Genomic DNA, 17491 nt, shown 5'->3' with positions numbered 1-17491 from the left:
GGGGGTTCCCCTGGGGGAAGAAGGCCCGGAGAGGCAGCATCCTTTGTGGGGTTGCCCATGGAGCTGAGACAGAGTCCCAGTTAGCGGGTAACACAGCCAGGAGCAAAGGAAGACTTCCTAGGAGGAGACATTTAATTGGGTCCAGGTAGGTGCCAGCCAGGCCCTACCCTCTACACCCAGTGTGGACCCACCAAGTGTCCCCCACTCTGCTGCCTGATACCTGCCAAGCGGCAGGGCAGGACACTGGTTATGCACCAGGACAGCCGAACCCCAGCTCTATTCCCTCCCACGACAGCTCCTGTGGGCCCATGCGTCATTCCCATCACACAGATTTAACACTGAGACCCTGACAGTTGCTGTCTGCCTCTCCTGTTGCCGCCGGGTGGCTCCAGCTGGCTGGCTCCCAGGAGGCGGCACGGCCTTGGGGGAAGTGTCTGAGGTTCTGCCCTGCTCCCTCACAGGGGGCCTTGGAGCCCTGGCTGCCCAGCATGTCAAGAGTCAGCCCCTACCCTTGGGCTTGTCTCAGCATCTGGAAACAAGGACACCTGGGTTCTCACCAGGGCCCAGCTTAAAAAAGAGACCTCTGTGGACTTCCCTGGCAGTCCAGTGGTTAAGACTCTGCACTTCCAATGCAGGGTACATGGGTTCGATCCCTGGTCAGGAGAACTAAGATCCCACATGCCACTAGGTGTGGCAAAAAAAAAAAAAAAAAAGGAACTTCTGTAGTTTGCCACCTAACTGATTGGCTCCCAGGGGTGGAGATGGCAGTGTCCCACTGCGACAGCGCCAATGTCTCTTCAGACCCCAGGTTGGGAGGCAGCCGCTTCTGGGGTGGGGGACAGGCAGGACTTGGTGATTCCTGTCTGACAGGAACCTGGCTTCAGGGACTGGGTCTAGGAGCAGAGATAGGGCTGAGGGCCCAACACAGGGTCCCACTCTGTCCTTCTACCTGCCCTGGGGATTGTGGTTCCCCTCGGGCCTCCATCATTCTTGGTATGAAGCAGGACACCCTCAGGGAGGGAAGGCGTAAGGGGTGCATTTCCGGCAGGGGCACTTGGAAAGGAGAGCCTGGGCTGGGGTTTAAAGGGTCCAAGGTCAGGGTGACTGGACTGTGGGAGAGCAAGGAATTCTGACTGGGGGAGACAAGTGAAGACATTGGTTGGCTCTGGTGAGGACCCTTGACTCTGGAACACAGGCAAGAATGCCTGGCTGGAGGGGCTTGGGGAGGACGCCCGAAGTTGGGATGAAAGGCGAGGCCCATGGTTGGGAGGCACAGAGGGGCATGATGAGGGCACCTGGAGAGGAGTGGGCATTGTGAGGACTCCCTGATCTCCCACCCAGCCTTGGGAGAGGCTGCTCCTTCCCTGCAGGCCCTCCTAGTGCGGTCCACCCAGGAGGCAGGGAATGCCCTTCACGAGCCCTGGACCCAGCTGCAGGCCCGCCTTTTGCACTGCAGCCTCCTCGGTGAGCAGAGGGCAGTGTGTGCGCTTGAGAGGCCCTGGAGGGAACCGAGATGACCATGGGTCTCAGGCCACCCGTCCCCCTCCTACACCCCAGGGTGTACAAAGTAGGGCGGTGCACACTGTGAGGAGGGACCTCAGGAAGGGCCCCCCCCCTCGTTGGATCCAAGCAAGACTTTCCCACGTCTTTCCCCTCCCCCCAGGAGTGCGCGCTCCCCTGGCCGAGCGTGGGAAGAGCTTGGTCAACTGGCCACACGGCCCACGCCTTGCTCACTCGGTCGCGCGGCCCCACCTGGGCCCCTCCTGCACCTAATTTTTCCATGAGAAATTTGGCATGAGAAAACCTACGTTCACGAACGCGGGTGGGTGCGCGGCGCTGGACCACGGGGACTCGGCATCGCCTGGTCCCACCCCAGCCCCTCCTCGCGCGACCCTATCCTCAGTGGAGAAGACGCAAGGCCGGGGAGTGTTCGGGAAAGCGTTCAACCAGAGCTACAACCTGCTGTGCACAGCTGCCAGCACAGCCCGGCCCGGACCCTCTCGCCGCCCTGCGGTCAGCTGCGCCGCTGAAGGGCCCCAGCCCGCGACCGCAAAGGCGAAAGTGAACAGGCTTCAGTGTCCCGGCTTTATTGCAAACTCGGGCTGCGCGCGGTAGACGATACACTGGACTCCAGGCAGGGCCTAGGCCGAGGGAGGGACGAGGCTCGAGGGGAGCGGGAGCTTGTCCTAAGCCAAAGGGGCGGGGCTCAAGGGTGAGCCTTGGCCAAAGGTGTGGGTGGGTCGCAAGCCTGGGCCAAAATTCTAGGGCTCTAAGGGGTCTGAGACCAATCCACAGGGAGCTGGACTCCAGGAGGAGGGGAGGGGGAGATCTAAGACAAAGATGTACAACCTGAGGGACGGATCCTAAGGCAGGGGTGGGGCGGGTGGGCAGGGCTAGGGTCTAGCTCAGTGGAAGGTCTCCACCTCTACCACGGTCCAGTCACCCTGCGGGGAAGTCACGTCATCCGGGGAGAAGCTAGTGACTGAGGTGATGCTGGCGCGGGACTCGTCCAGGGGAGACAATAGTTCGGCCCAGCGGCCCAGTTCGGCGTCGCTGAGCGCAGTGCGGGCTCCCCCCGCGCTGCCGGCACCCCCCGCGTCCCCTGAGCCACCGGTGCCGCCCGCGGCACCCTCGGCCGCAGCTAGCAGCAGCGTCCGGCTCAGCAGGTGCTGCACGACGCTCGCCTGCAGCGCCCCCAGCGGCAGCTCGCCCAGACGCGCCGGCTTCGCTCCCCGCGAAGCCGCTCCAGCCCCAGCCCCAGCCCCAGCCGCCGCCTTCCCACCGCCCGCGCCAGACCCGGGCCCCGGATCCAGCGCGCCTGTGGCGGGAGTTGCCGACTCGGGCCCTTCAGCCTCGTAGATGGTGCACAAGCCGTCAGCAGAGCCCGACCCGGCAGCAGGAGACCAAGGCAGGGGCGCTCCTGCGGGGAGAGGAGCCAGACTGGGCAAAGGGAGCGGGAAGCCCCGCCCCTGACACAAGACCCCGCCCCTTCCGCCAACTCCGCCCTCAGACCCAACTGTCCTGCCCCCGAGTTGCAAAGCCTCGCCTCCAACCTCGCCCCTCCTACTGGTCCGCAGTGTCCGGAGGGCTGCTTACCTGAGGTGCCGCGGATGGCCAGCGGCGGAGCGGAACCTCGGCTCCAGGCGGCCGGGTGGCAGGCGGCGAGCTCCGCATCGGCGGGCGGGGAGGTTGCGGCGCCGCCCTCGGGCCCACTGTCGTAGCCGCGCAGCTCTTCGGGCGTGCTCGTGGCGCTGCTGCTGTGGCCCGCCAGGTCCGGGCCGCTCAGCGTACTGGACGGGCTGCGCGAGGGTGGCGGCGGTGGGCCCGGGGCCAGCGCCAGGGTCAGCCGTGGGCCCGAGATTGGGGCATCGGGACCCGGGGTTGGGGGGCGGCGTGGGGCTTGCAGAGGGGGTGAGGCAGGGGGAGAGGGAGGGGTCTGCAAAGCGGGCAAGGCCAGGGAAGGTGGAGCCCGCGGAGGGGGCGAGGCCAGGGGAAGGGGAGGATCTTGCAGAGGGGGTGAAGCAGGGGGACAGGGAGGAACTTGCAGAGGGGGTGAAGAGGGGGGAGAGGGAGGGGCCTGCAGAAGAGGTGAGGCCAGAGAAGGTGGAGCCCGAGGAGGGGGCGTGGCCAGGGGAGAGGGAGGGTCTTGCAGAGGGGGTGAAGCAGGGGGAGAGAGAGGGGCCTGCAGAGGGAGCGAGGCCAGAGGAGGTGGAGCCTGCAGAGGAGGCAAGCTCTGAGGAGAGGGAGCGGCCTGAAAGGGAGGCGTGGCCAGAGAAGGTGGAGTGTGTGTGGGGGGCACGGCCAGTGGAGGAGGGGCCTGCCCAGGCTGTGAGGCCAGAGATAGTGTCTGTATAGGAGGAGTGGCCTGTAGAGGGGGAGTGGCCAGAGGCGTGGCCAGGGGAGAGGGTGAGCCTAGAGGAGGAGCACCTGGCAGAGAGAGTGTGGTCAGACGAGAGGAAGGGGGAGAGGTCTGAGGAGGGGATGTGGCCAGAAAAGGGTCCTGTGTGGGAGGCGTGGCCAGCGTATAAGGCGTGGCCTGAAAAGGTGGAGACAGAGAAGGACCGGCCTGCGGAGGGGGCGTGGGCAGAGCAGAAGGAGCCTGAAGAGGGGGTGTGGTTAGGGAAGAAGACGGGTTCCTCAGAGATGTTGCTTGAGATAGAGGGGCTTGTAGAGGGGCAGTGGCTGGTGGCAGAGGACCCGACAAAGGAGGTGTGGCCAAGGGAGAGGGGAGAGCTGGAAAAGGGGGTAAAGCCAAAGACGCCTCGGTGGGGGGCATACTCTGCAGAGCGGGTGAAACTGATGGAGGGACTGAAGTCAGAAAAGTGGCCGTGGCCAAGGAAGAGGCGGATACCTCCGGAAAAGATGTACCCAGATGTGCGGGGGGAGCTTGCAAAGGAGGTGTGGCCGGTGGAGAAGGGAGGGTCGGCAGAGAAGGTGGAGCAGAGGGAGGAGGGGCTAGCGGAGGGGGCGTGGCCAATGGGTGGCTATGGGCCTGGGGAGGGGGCGTGGTCGGTGGAGATGGTGGGAGCGAGCCCCTCAAGGGAGTGTCTGTGATATGGGAAGGCGGTGCAATAGGACAGGGTAGGGAGGAGGTGGCCAAAGGAGGAGAAAAGCCCTGTGCGGGGACTGCGCCCTTCCTTGGGGGTGTGGCCTGCGGGGGGCGTAGAGCCTGCAGTCCTCTGGACTTGGGCTGCGAGGGATGCCCCAGAGCCCGGGGTGTTCCAGCCGGGGAAGCCCCGGAGCGGGCTGGGGAGGACAGAGGAGTGGCGCTGGAGGCCAGGGGGCGCAAGGTTGGCCTCTGGAGGCCCCCGCCGGCGCTGGGTCGCCTCCTGGTGGCAGGGCTCGGCTCCGCGGCGCTGCGCTCTGGGGCGCTGCTCACTGATTTCCTGGAAGCCTCGGTCGGGGGCCGGGGCCGGGCACTCGGAGCTGCCCGGGGGACACCCACCTCAGCGCCCGCAGCCCGGGATCGACGGGAGATGGCCGAGGAGGAGACGGCTGGAGTGGACCCAGAAGAGTCTGGGGACAAAGCAGAAAACCGAAGGGTCGCCGATCCTTCTAGGCTGGTCCCCCTCACATCCGAGGAACCCCCTTCCTCCCCAGATCACATACCTCTCCGTGCCCCAGCGCTCAGGGCGCTCCTTCTGGGCCCTTCAGGGGCTTTTCCTCTGGCCACAGGTTCCTCAGCTGGGGGCCGGAGCCCCTTCTGCCCAAGAGGACCTGGCCTGGGGACAAAAGGGTCTGCGCTCAGGACAGCGCTCCAGCTCCTTGTTTCGTCTCCCAAGTCTACATTTCCCCGTGGGTGAGGACATATGCCCTCTCTGCCAACCAATAATAGCTTTCACCAATTTGCACCCAGTGATGAGCAAGTACTCCCACACACTTTAATTAAAAGCTTCCAGATGGAGACACTAACCCTTGCCCAAGGCAACAGGGGAGAGGGGGCTTGTTACCTGGTGGGCCCGCTGGCATGCCCCGAGCTAGAGATACAGCCTGGGCCTGGGGTCTTCGCAGGGGCCCGCTCCCCTCTCCCAGCTGCTGGGGGCCTGGAGGCTGTGGGGGGAAGGCCGAGTCAACGCAGGTGCCCCGGAAAGGAAGGGGAGGCTGGTGCCTCAGAGGAGAGGGGGGCAAGAAGATGGGGTCCGAATCAGGGAAAGAGGCTGGAGTACCTGGGCTCCGGGGGCCTGTCCCAGCACTCCGCGGTGGTCCCCCCCGGGGAGTAGCCTCCGGGAGAGCGGCTCCCCGGCTGCCCCCCGCTCGCTCTGCCAGAGGCCCTCGCCCTGAAGCTCCCGCTGCTCCCAGAACTCGAAGAGCCGCGCTGGTTACGGGGGGAAGGGGTCGCGGAGACCCTGGGGGCTTGGGGGTCGGAAGGTTGGGAGGGCGAGAAGAGGGCGTCCGACCGGCGGCCCCTGCCCTGGACTTGTCCCTCTTGTCCATCTCGCACCTGATGAGGAGACAGACCGATCAGCATCCCAGGTCCTGGACAGCTACGCTGCCTGCAGGGATCTGGGTCCTGGCACCTCTCGGCTCTTTCCCCATCGTCGCCACCCATGCGCGCCCAAACCTCTGCCTGGATCCACTTCCTTCCCACCCACCCACCACTCACCAGCGCAGCTGCTCATGGTTGTCCCCAAGTCCCACCCTCACCGCCTTCCTCCAGGCCATGCCAGCCTCAGCCAACCCCCTGCTCCCTCTCAGGACCGGAGATCCACCCCCCTACCCCTCGCCCCCTCAGGGACCCTGACCACCAGCGTCGGGACAGGGGGCTGCCACAGGTTCCAGATGAAGGGGACGGGAGCACACGCCCAGGTCCCCCTCGCCAGCCACCAGCGCCGTCCCGGAGGGATGTCGGCACCTGCCGGGAGGAGGAGCGGCCCTGGCTGCCCGCGCACGGGCTCGGGGAGACAAAGAGCCGCGTCCCGAGCCCTTCCCCTCCCCCAGCTGGGCCCTGGTCCGCGCCACCCTTCCACCTGCTCGAGCCGAGCTCACCTTGGGCTCCGGCCTCCCGCCGCTCCACGCTGGGTCGCCTGGGGTGGGGCAGGGTGGGAGCGCCGCGGCGGCCGCGAGCAGAGGGCAGGCGAGGGGAGGGGGCGGCGGGCGGCGGCGCGGGGAGGCCGAACGGCCCCTCGGCGGCGGGCGGGGGAGCAGGGGCCGCGCGCGCTGGATGCAGACCCGGCAGGCAGAGGCGGGAGCGCGCCGAGTAGGGCGGCCGGGAGCGCGTAGGAGGGAGGGGCTGCTTCTCCGCGGCTGCGCCTGAGGACCCCAGACACCCAACCGGTCGGGCTTCGGGGGGAATCCCTTGGGGTCCCGAACTCAACCTAACCTCCTCTCCCCACCCCCTGCCATACACACCTGCCCCGGCCCCCACCCCAACTGCTTGGCGACCAAGGCCCGCCTGGACGCGGATAGGTTGGGCCCTGGCAACCAGGGGGCGGGACCATCGCGCCTCGTGCCCAATTGACCAATCCGGCCGCTCGGTGTCCCAGGCCCTGTCCTCGCTTTTGCGACCGCAGAGGCAGGCCCCCCAGGATTCTTGGGGCTTCCGCCCCTCTCATACCCAAAGGGTTTTCACAGACCCCAGGAAACCCCGTACCTGGTTGGGCTAGGGGGACTGGTGGGAGAATGCAGCCCTGGGAATGTAGGGGTAGACCCCAGATTTGGGGGAAGAGAGGAAGAAAGGACAAGAGCGAGAGACGGAGGATGGTGAGAGATGACCCAGCCTTCTGCAGGGCAGAGCACCCCCCCCACTCGCCACACCCTCCCAGGTCACACGAAGTCAAGTCAGCAAAGGCTTCCTGGCAGAGCCGGGATTTGTGGGGATGAGATTATGGGGGGCCTGGAGGTATAAAAACGGGTGCAAGAGGAGCCGAGAAGATCCCGTCTGAGGTTTCCCAGCCCAACCTGAGGGAGTAAGAGGTGTCATTTTGGTGACCCGCCAAACTGGTGCAGAGGCCTCATGGAGGACCTTGGTAGGGGACTGTGGCATTGAGGGGGTTGAAGCAAGAAGAGGAAGATGGCCATCCTCAGCTGCCCACAGCTGGCCAACAGTGCCAGGTGCCCTCTTGCACCTCTGCTTATACTCAAGGCCACATGGCTCCCCACACACACACTCACACACACTGTGCTCTCTGCCCCCAAGCCCCATCTCTTCAGACTCTTAGCCACTCACTACCCCATCCCAAAGAACCAGCTCCTTCTGCCTCACCCCTTCCCCCATCACATTTGTACATACATACACAAACACAGAGTATCCACCGTACGATTCCATTTATATAATGTTCTGGAAAACACAAGCTAATCTATAGTGACAGAAAGCGAATCAGTGGTTGTTGGGGACAACCGGGGGAGGGAAACTTTTGAACCACCAATTGAAGCCACTCTGATTGATTCCTGACCCTCAGAAACTATGTGAGACAATAAATTCTTGTTGTCTTAAGGTGCTAGGTTTGGGGGCAATTTGTTACACAGCACAGTAATATGTAACTATCTCAGGCTCAGAAAACCTTAAAAGCTGGGTATAAAATATCAAGTGTTGGTGAGAATGTGGAGAAATTGGAACAGTTGTACTGTTGGTGGGAATGTAAAATGGTGCAACCACTGTGATTCCACTTATATGGGGTCCCCAGAGGATTCAAACTCATAGAGATGGATGGTAGAATGGTGGGTGCCAGGAGCTAGGGAGAGGAATGAGGAATATGAGTTCAATGGGGACAGAGTTTCAGTTCTGCAAAACAAAAAACGTTCTGAAGATGGATGGTGGCAATGGTTGCCCAACACTGAATGTACTTAATGGCACTGAACTGTAAACTTAAAAATGGTTAGGATGACAAATTCTATGTTATGTGTGTGCTCTACCACAATTGTTTAAAACCTGGACAGTGTCCATGTGGGAAAACTCACAAACTACCTGTGGGAATGTAAAGGGGGCAGGCTTTCTGGAGGACAGCTGGAGAGCATTGTATGCGTGTCATATGACTGAGACATTCCACTCAAGCGTCTGTACCTGTGGCAGTGCCATACAGCTCCTTCCATATCTCCTGAGCACCCAGAGTCCCCACCTGCAGGAAAGTCAGAAGTGTCAGGGCCTTAACACTCCCTCCATCCCCCTCTCCAGAGCAGCCCTCAGCCACGACAGGCAGGAGCTGGTACATCAATGCTTCAACTCCCTCACTTCTTGGGTGGGAAAACTTGGAGGTGTGTCCTCCACCATCTCCCAGAGCTCCCCCGCACAATGGAACCCCAGTTGCCTATATTGGCAGCCTGCTCCTTCACCCTCATTAACACTACTGGCTTCCTTCCCTTCCCCACTGCCTCACCTTCCAGAGAAACTATTTGCATCTAATTCCTTGCCTCAGGATCTGCATCTAGAAGGGCCCGAACTAAGCATCCATCCGTCCATCATTTACTGAATGCCCACTGTGTGCCAGGCACCATCCCAAGTGCTGGGGACACAGTAGGGAACAGAAGAGACACGTGTCTGGGGATCACGGGGCTTCGATTCCAGTCACCACAGAGACTCTTGCACAAGTGCGCAAAGCGTCGTTTATGAAAACACTTATCCCAACATAAAGCCGGAAACAAACCGCCAGGGTATGGATCTCAAGGAGCTTCTCCCGAGGCTAGAGGAAAGGGAGAAACTACTCACCTCAAAAGGCCCCTGCCCCCTTGCTACCACCTCACCTCACCCTATTTTGTTATATACACAGCATTTGTCACAAGCTGACATTACCTTGTTCCTTACTTATTTGCTTCCTTATCTCTGTCTCCGCCACCGCCAACCGCACTCCACCCCCAATCCACACACACAGCAATAGAGCAGAAGCTCTGAGAGAGAAGGTTTGCCTTTGGGTAGCCTGTGGCCGAGCCCACAGGGACTTCTTCAAGGGTCGCGCCCATTGCAGGGTTTCACAGGGGAACTGAAGCTTAGGGGATCCCAACCCTCAAGGTTTCGGAGTGTCTCTGCCCTGGTGAACTTGTTTTCTTTTTCCCCATGGGAGATGGGGCCTCCCTCTGCCACCTGGTCCAGGTCCCCTCTCCCTTGAGTTTTGCAGACAGGGCAGACCAAGGTCAACTGTCGCCTAAGACCCAGCTCAGGCCTCCCAAAGTGGGGAGGAAATCATGGTGTGGAGGGGAGGCAGAGTCTCCCTTTGAGAAGCCGGCCTCCCAGACCGGACTCCAACCCCGGCTCCCAGAGCCCTCTGACCCCCGTGCCCAACCCCACCAGGACCCGGGAGCGGCTCACTCCCTCTCCTCCCCCAGTGGAGAGCTTCCCCTGGCTGGGTGGTCAGAGCAGGAAGGGGGAAGCGCCGTGCCCTCTCTTGGGCCCTGGTCACTGATTCCTTGGGTGAGCCTCCAGGCCAGGTAGCTGCACCTGGGAGTGAAGGGAGGAGGAGGGGAAGGAGGACTTCCACGCGTTCCTGACAAGGTCTATGCAGCTGGGCTCCCGGAAGCGTGCCTTCAGGTCGGCTTTGGGAGCCCAGCGCCTCCAGCCCTCCTCAGTTTCCCCCGTGCCAGGTTTGCCTCACTGAAGCGGAGCCCAGAATTCTACGGTCCCCGCTCTTCCGACCAGCCCCTCGCCCACCTCGGAGACACCAGGATTAGGATCGCCCTCCTCCCGCGATCCCGCGGTACCAGGAGTCGGGGGCGACCTGTGAGCGCCCTAAGGGAGGCGGGGCCGAGACGGCTGGTGGGCGGGGCCTGGCGGGGCGGAGCTGCTCCCGGCTCTTGTTCAGGTCGCCCGCCCTCCCGCCCTGACTCACCCAGCCTGTCCCGCGAACTCTGCGGGAGTCCCGGCCGCTCCGCTCCCAGAGACACAGGAGTTGGAACAAGCGTCCGGCCCGTGAGGTGAGTAGGTGGCTCTCCGCCCCTGGGGACCAGGTGGCGGGGTGAGGATCTGGCCCACGGGAGGACCGCCCCAGGTGCGGCTGGCCCTGTGACCTGAGCCCAACGCCGTCTGGGGCACAGAAGGAGCTAGGGGGTGGGCTGGGGGGGTGCAGAGAGAGGCCCCGCCGTGGCCAGCCCAAGGGCGCCCGTCAGGGAGCCCGGCAGGCCTGGCCAAGGACGGAGTGAAGATAAACAGGCTGGGGTCCACCCGAGGGTCTTGACCGTGCTCCCCTCTCCTCCGCTGCTGACGACTCAACCCTGTGAGCCCCTCAATTCCCAGAACCCTACCACTTGGGAGCCTCACCAGGCTGTCCCTTCTGGGACTCTTGAACCTCAAGACTCCCCAGACGCCCCTAGTCCTGGCAGGACAGCTTGGAAAAGTACTGGGTTGGGAGTCCCCAGGCCTGGGGCCCAGAGCAGGATCCGCCACTACGGGGCCACCCTCCCCCACCCAGGCCACGGTTTCTCACTTGTGTAAAAGTCCAGAGTTGGACCCTGTGTCCTCCAAGACCCATTTCAGGGCTGACAACAGTCACTGTTTCTTCTTTGCCCCTTAGCATGGGCTGTGGGTGGGGACGGTGTGGGATGGCGCGCTGGTCCAGGAGCACCCGCCACCGCCACGTGGTCAGAGGCAAGCTGGGGGCTTGGGGAAGGCCTGAGAGGGAAGCAGAAGCAGGGTGAGGCATGGGTGAGTGGAGCTAAGGCTGGGTAGGGGGCATGTTCCTGGCCCTAGGCTCAGCCTGCTGGGCAGAGCAGCCGTCCTCCCTCCATTTCTTCTGCCTGAAGGAACCCCTTCTGAGGTTCTTTTGGCAAAGATGCTTCAACTCAGCGAGACGTTCTCGCTCAACAACGTGATCAGACAGACGGGACTTGGGGGAGTCTCGCCTCGAATGCCACGTGTACAAGCTGTGACACGTTGAGCAAGTTATTTCACTCTCCTGAGTCTGGAAAAGGAGGGTCCCAACATCCACACTCCCAGAGCTGGGATAAAACGAGACACTGAAGGCATCTGGTGGTCATAAGTTCTCTGCTCCCACACCCCCATGAAGCCTTCTCCCCAAGCCCTCCCACCAGCCCTGTTCAGACACAGGGGGGCCAGCCTCGTGTCTGGGGAAACTTAATGGCAGGTTCGGGACGATCAAGATTGAGTCGTGGAGGCAGATAATGATAACCCCATGTCTGCTTCTGAGGCTGTTGCGTATACACTTTGCTCTGTGGGTGCATCCCCTGGGCCATCTGCTGGGGACCCTGGGTGTGTCTCTGCCTTCTTGCCTTTGATTGTGGACCCGGGATGGCCAGTGGGGAGCTTTCACCATTATGAGATGGGTCCTGAAGGGTGGCAAGGACTCGGGGGCAGGCAGTTGGTCCCTGCCTGTCTGTGTGGCATTTTTGCTAACAGTTACCATTCTCAGGTGAAGCAGCTAAGCAGTGTCCCTCGCAGGGGTAGGTGGCCAGGGCAGGGAGAACAGTGGGTGGCCAGAACTGGAAGAGGGCATATGGCCGGCTCCCTGGTCCTGGGTCTCTCCTCAACTTAGTGTGTACTTGCCCTTTGTACACACATGCCCTGAGGTGCACGCTCCAGAATGCCCCCAGGGTGTCCCTTTCGGTGGCTGCAATTTGGCTCCTGGGGGCTGTTGAGCTGCCCTGAGTGTGTTTCTAGCAGATTCCCTGGTGTTTGAGCCTGTGACGCATGGGAGGCATCTTTACTCGGCTTATTGTTTAGGACAGGGTGTGAAACTGAGCACGAGGGATGAGCCATTGGGTGAGGGATCCTGTGCTCTGTCTGCACACCCCCTTGCATGTGCCGGCTGCTGGGTGAGTCAGGGCCTGAGTCAGGAGGCCCCGGAGCCTGGGTGTGGGCAGGCGTGTCCCTGTCCCTTACATATTATCCCGGGTACTGAGGTGGGAGCCTCTGATGGGATTAAGGGGATTAAGGACTGCCCCGACTTCAGCCTGGCGGGTGGGGCCTGCATGCCATATCCCCGCCCACTTCCACCTTGTCCTCACTCAGGAGTAACCCTAAGGCCTTCAAGGGTTGTGGAGACCAAAAAGGGAGGCAAGGAGGTGTCAGAGCGATTGACTGAGGTGTAGGACAGAGGCCAGTTTCCCTCCCACCCAGGAGACGGGTGGGAGGCTGGAGGACCAGCTGGTGGCCCAGATGCCTCCCTTCTTTGCCCAGCCTGTGCCCAGTGACAGGCTGTCAGGATGAGGACCGCAGGCCGCAGGAAACCTGCCTGATATAAAACAAGATCTTTATATTTGGGAGCATGGATACTGGGGAGGGGGGCAGACGCCTAGGAGCCCCCCCAGAGGCGGCGAGGGGCTTGCTGCCTCCCTTTCCTTCGCCCCTCCAGCCTCGGAGGTGGGGGAAAAGGCTCCCGACTGCCTGTCGGGGAGGGTGATGTCCCAGCCCGTGACCCACGCCCCCGTGTGACTTGCGCCTAGTTGTCTGTATCTGGAATAATGATACCTTGGTCTAAAATGAAAGCCTGGGACAGACAGAGTGGGCTGGCCGCCCAGGAGCCTGGCAGCCCAGCCCTGTCCCAGTCGTAGGTGTCACCCTGGCTCTCTCCCTGTGAGTTTTCCATTTCCTGATCCTCTGCCCTGTCCTTGCGCCCCCCTGCCCCTGACTCTCAGAGGCCAGGTCTCTGTTTTCTGCCGCAGATCCTAGGCACTTGCCCCACTAGAAACCCAGGTGTCCTAGTCACTCCCACCCCCCAGGGCTGACCAGCCTTCAGCTTTGCCACTCCCTGCCCCTGGGGCCCGAAACCAGAGCCAGGCTCCAGCCAGGCTCCAGCCAGGCTCCAGCCGGCTTTTCCGGTTGGAGGTTGGAGGTGGTGCCCGGAGCGCCCCTGAAGGGAGTGCGGGGCCCATGCCCCGGAAGTCTCCGTGTCTCTGGGACTCTCTCCGGTCCAGTGGTGGAGGGAGCCGGGGCTGGCCGCCTGGATACCGGGTACCTGGGGTCAGAGAAGCAGAGCGAAGTGTTTCCAATTGGCGTCAAGGGTGGGAGGAGATGCCTGGGCCCCGGGAAAAGGCCACACGGGCAAGCTGTGGGGCAGCGGCCCCGTGGACTGCCCCTCCTGAGCTCTGAGGGCAAGCAGAGTCCGACCGAGGCAGGGGTCCCTGGGAGCAGAGGTGGTGAGGACAGTAGTTGCCCGGCTCCAGGAAGGAGGCGAGGTCTGTGGGGGGAGGGGAAGGAAGCGCACAGCTTGTGGGTTCTGCCAGAGTTTGGCAGGGCCGAGCGCGGATTGGGAGCAGATGCGTGTGTCTGGCTCTTCTGGGGACCCGGCACCGGGCGCCCTTTCCTGAGGGTCTCTCTCTGCACCCTCCACTTCCCGCTCTCCCACAGGCGGGATGATTCCGGTGGCGGAGTTCAAGCAGTTCGCGGAGCACCAGCCCAACTTCAAGGTGCTCAAACCTTGGTGGGACGTGCTGGCCGAGTACCTCACCGTGGCTATGCTCATGATCGGGGTCTTCGGCTGCACCCTCCAGGTAAGGGGCGGGGCAGGGGCGGGGTCTCTAGGGGCGGGGTCTGGGAAGTTCCGGAAGTCTTCCGTTATCCTCTCTTAGTTCTGGAGACTGGAAGTCTGAAATCAAAGTGTTGACAGGGTTGGTTCCTTCCGAAAGCTGTGAGGGAGAATGTGTTCCACGGCTCCCTTCTAGACTCTGGTGGCCTCAGGCATTCCTTGGTTTACAGATAACGTTCTCCCTGTATCTTCAAAGCATCTTCCGTGTGTGTGTGTGTGTGTGTGTGTGTGTGTGTGTCTGTGTGTGTGTCTGTGTGTGTGTCTGTGTGAGTCTGTGTCCAGATTTCTCCCTTTTATAAGGCCAGAGTCCTATTGGGTTAGGGCCCACCCCCAATGACCTCATCTTAACTTGATTACATCTGCTCTGCAAAGACTATTTCCAAACAAGGCAACATTCACAGGTACTTGGGGGTTAGGACTTCAACATCTTTTCGAAGGACACAAATCAACCCAGCCCTTTTTTTCAGACAAAGTCCGACGCTCAGAGGTTTACTGACTCTTCCAAAGCTGGGGAACAAACTGGGGACAGTTGGGGGTTGATGGAAACCCCTCTTGCCTTCAGCCTGCTTCCTCCCCCACCCCACAACTTCCCAGGCCGCCCCAGATCCTTCACCATCTTTCACCCTCTCTCCCATCCCCAGGTGACACAGGACAAGATCATCTGTCTGCCCAGTCACGGACCCCGGGAGAACTTATCAGAGGCCCCGTGCCGGCAACTGCTGCTGCGGGGGGTCTCCGAGCATGTGGGGGACCTCCAGGAGTTGAGCGGCCTCAGGAACAACCTGGACCTGCAGCAATACAGCTTCATTAACCAGCTCTGCTACGAGACGGCCCTCCACTGGTATGCCAAGTACTTCCCCTACCTGGTCGTCATCCACACGCTCAACTTCATGGTCTGCACCAGCTTCTGGTTCAAGTTCCCCGGCACCAGCTCCAAGATCGAGCACTTCATCTCTATCCTGGGCAAGTGTTTCGACTCTCCGTGGACCACGCGGGCCCTATCCGAGGTCTCCGGGGAGAACCACAAGGACCCTGCCGCCGCCGGGCGGGCAACGGTGACCATGGCAGCAGCGGCGGCAGGACCAGGGAAGGCAGGTGAGGGTGAGAAGGAGAAGATGCTGGCGGAGCCCGAGAAGGTGGTGACGGAGCCACCGGCTGTCACCCTGCTGGACAAAAAGGAGGGTGAGCAGGCCAAAGCCCTGTTTGAGAAGGTCAAGAAATTCCGTATGCACGTGGAAGAGGGGGACATCCTGTACACCATGTACATCCGGCAGACGGTGCTCAAGGTCTGCAAGTTCTTGGCCATCCTGGTCTACAACCTCGTCTACGTGGGGAAGATCAGCTTCCTGGTGGCCTGTACGGTGGACACCTCGGAGGTCACGGGCTATGCCAGCTTCTGCTGCAGCCACACCAAGGCCCACCTCTTCTCCAAGCTGGCTTTCTGCTACATCTGCTTCGTGTGCGTCTATGGGATCATCTGCTTCTACACACTCTTCTGGCTCTTCCACCGGCCCCTCAAGGAGTACTCCTTCCGGTCCGTGCGGGAGGAGACGGGCATGGGCGACATCCCCGACGTCAAGAACGACTTCGCCTTCATGCTGCACCTCATCGACCAGTACGACTCACTCTACTCCAAGCGCTTCGCTGTCTTCCTCTCCGAGGTCAGCGAGAGCCGCCTGAAGCAGCTCAACCTCAACCACGAGTGGACGACCGAGAAGCTGCGGCAGAAGCTGCAGCGCAACGCCTGCGGCCGGCTCGAGCTGGCCCTCTGCATGCTCCCGGGGCTGCCCGACACGGTCTTCGAGCTCAGCGAGGTGGAGGCCCTGCGGCTGGAGGCCATCTGTGACGTCACCTTCCCCCCAGGCCTCTCGCAGCTGGTGCACCTGCAGGAGATCAGCCTGCTCCACTCTCCGGCCAGGCTGCCCTTCTCCTCGCAGATCTTCCTGCGGGACCACCTGAAGATCATCCGGGTCAAGTGCGAGGAGCTCCGAGAGGTGCCCCTCTGGGTGTTCGGGCTGCGCAGCCTGGAGGAGCTGCACCTGGAGGGGGTCTTCCCACCGGAGCTGGCCCGGGCAGCGAACCTCGAGAGCCTCCGGGAGCTGAAGCAGCTGAAGGTGCTGTCTCTGCGGAGCAACGCCGGCAAAGTGCCCGCCAGCGTGACCGACGTGGCCGGTCACCTGCAGCGGCTCAGCCTGCACAACGACGGGGCCCGCCTGCTGGCACTGAACAGCCTCAAGAAGCTGGCGGTGCTTCGGGAGCTGGAGCTGGTGGCCTGCGGGCTGGAGCGCATCCCCCATGCCATCTTCAGCCTGAGCGCACTACAGGAACTGGACCTCAAGGACAACCACCTGCGGTCCATCGAGGAGATCCTCAGCTTCCAGCACTGCCGCAAGCTGGTCACACTCCGGCTGTGGCACAACCAGATCGCCTATGTCCCCGAGCACATACGGAAGCTCCGGGGCCTTGAGCAGCTCTATCTCAGCCACAACAAGCTGGAGACACTGCCCACCCAGCTCGGCATGTGCTCTGGCCTCCGCCTGCTGGACATCTCCCATAACGGGCTGCACTCCCTGCCGGCCGAGCTGGGCCTCCTCCAGAACCTGCAGCACCTGGCTGTCTCCTACAATGCCCTGGAGCTTCTGCCCGACGAGCTCTTCTTCTGCCGCAAGCTGCGGACGCTGCTCCTCGGCTACAACAACCTGAGCCAGCTCTCGCCCCAGGTGGGGGCCCTCGGGGCCCTCAGCCGCCTGGAGCTCAAGGGCAACCGGCTGGAGGCGCTGCCGGAAGAACTCGGCAACTGTGGGGGACTGAAGAAGTCAGGGCTCCTGGTGGAGGACACCCTTTACGAAGGGCTGCCGGCAGAGGTGCGGGACAGAATGGAGGTGGAGTGAAGCCAGGGAGGGGCAGGTTGCGGTAGAGGCCTTCCAGATGCTATCACCCTGGAATCTCTACTGTTATCTTCAAGGGAGGGGGCCAAGTGAGCCCAGGCCGGGACAGGAGGAGCAGACGTGCCAGGCTGGTGGAGCCCAAGGCAAGATCCTAGGATTGGTTTGCCTGGGAGGCTGTGGATCTAGGGTGGAACATCCTGGAGGGATTAACTCAGTCATAAGACTCTCAGAGCAAAACCACACCTGTGTCTTTGGCTAGCTTGCCTGCCCCCAGCCCTGGGCCAGAGCTGCTGCTCCCCCAACCCACTCCGAACATTCGGGCTCAATCAATGCCACATATGGGGGTGGGGCTCATCCCAATGGGATTTCAACCCTCTCTTCCTGACCAAAACAGCTTACATCTGGGGTTCTCTCCCAAGGAGGGGACACAGACGCAACGGACAAGCTCCCCCCTCCTCCACCTCCAACTTGGATGTTAATCCCCTATTTTTTTTTCATTTATTTATTTATTTTTTTGCGGTACGTGGGCCTCTCACTGTTGTGGCCTCTCCCGTTGCGGAGTACAGGCTCCGGACGCGCAGGCTCAGTGGCCATGGCTCACGGGCCCAGCCGCTCCGCGGCATGTGGGATCTTCCCGGACCGAGGCACGAACCCGTGTCCCCTGCATCGGCAGGCGGACTCCCAACCACTGCGCCA

The 17491-nt window shown here is 62.1% G+C and overlaps 2 protein-coding genes and 1 long non-coding RNA gene across 3 annotated transcripts; 1 reads left to right on the top strand and 2 right to left on the bottom strand.

The window, feature by feature from the left end:
- Positions 1-2345: 2345 nt before the first annotated feature.
- PRR36 (proline rich 36) lies at positions 2346-4276 on the bottom strand (the record flags this gene model as incomplete). The annotated part of the gene is made up of 3 exons (XM_079918710.1): positions 2346-2920; positions 3097-3715; positions 4253-4276. The coding sequence occupies 3 exons, from the start codon at positions 4274-4276 to the stop codon at positions 2406-2408; spliced, it is 1158 nt and encodes a 385-aa protein (XP_079774836.1). The 3' UTR covers positions 2346-2405.
- Positions 4277-4782: 506 nt separating this feature from the next.
- On the bottom strand, positions 4783-5510 carry LOC307185119. Its single transcript, XR_013827886.1, has 3 exons — positions 5451-5510; positions 5110-5222; positions 4783-5016 (listed from the first exon to the last, which is right to left on the bottom strand). It is a non-coding gene; the product is annotated as an uncharacterized lncRNA (long non-coding RNA).
- An 8224-nt stretch (positions 5511-13734) lies between these two features.
- On the top strand, positions 13735-17437 carry LRRC8E (leucine rich repeat containing 8 VRAC subunit E; the record flags this gene model as incomplete). The annotated part of the gene is made up of 2 exons (XM_079917056.1): positions 13735-13872; positions 14549-17437. 2 exons carry the CDS (start codon positions 13735-13737, stop codon positions 16796-16798), a joined length of 2388 nt encoding a protein of 795 aa, XP_079773182.1. The 3' UTR covers positions 16799-17437.
- Between the last annotated feature and the right edge of the window lie 54 nt (positions 17438-17491).

Source organism: Stenella coeruleoalba (assembly GCF_951394435.1).
Source record: "Stenella coeruleoalba genome assembly, chromosome: 3".
In the NCBI taxonomy this organism is placed as follows: Eukaryota; Metazoa; Chordata; class Mammalia; order Artiodactyla; family Delphinidae; genus Stenella; species Stenella coeruleoalba.
Note: the sequence above shows the minus strand (reverse complement) of the source record. Positions and strands in the feature narration are given on the sequence as shown.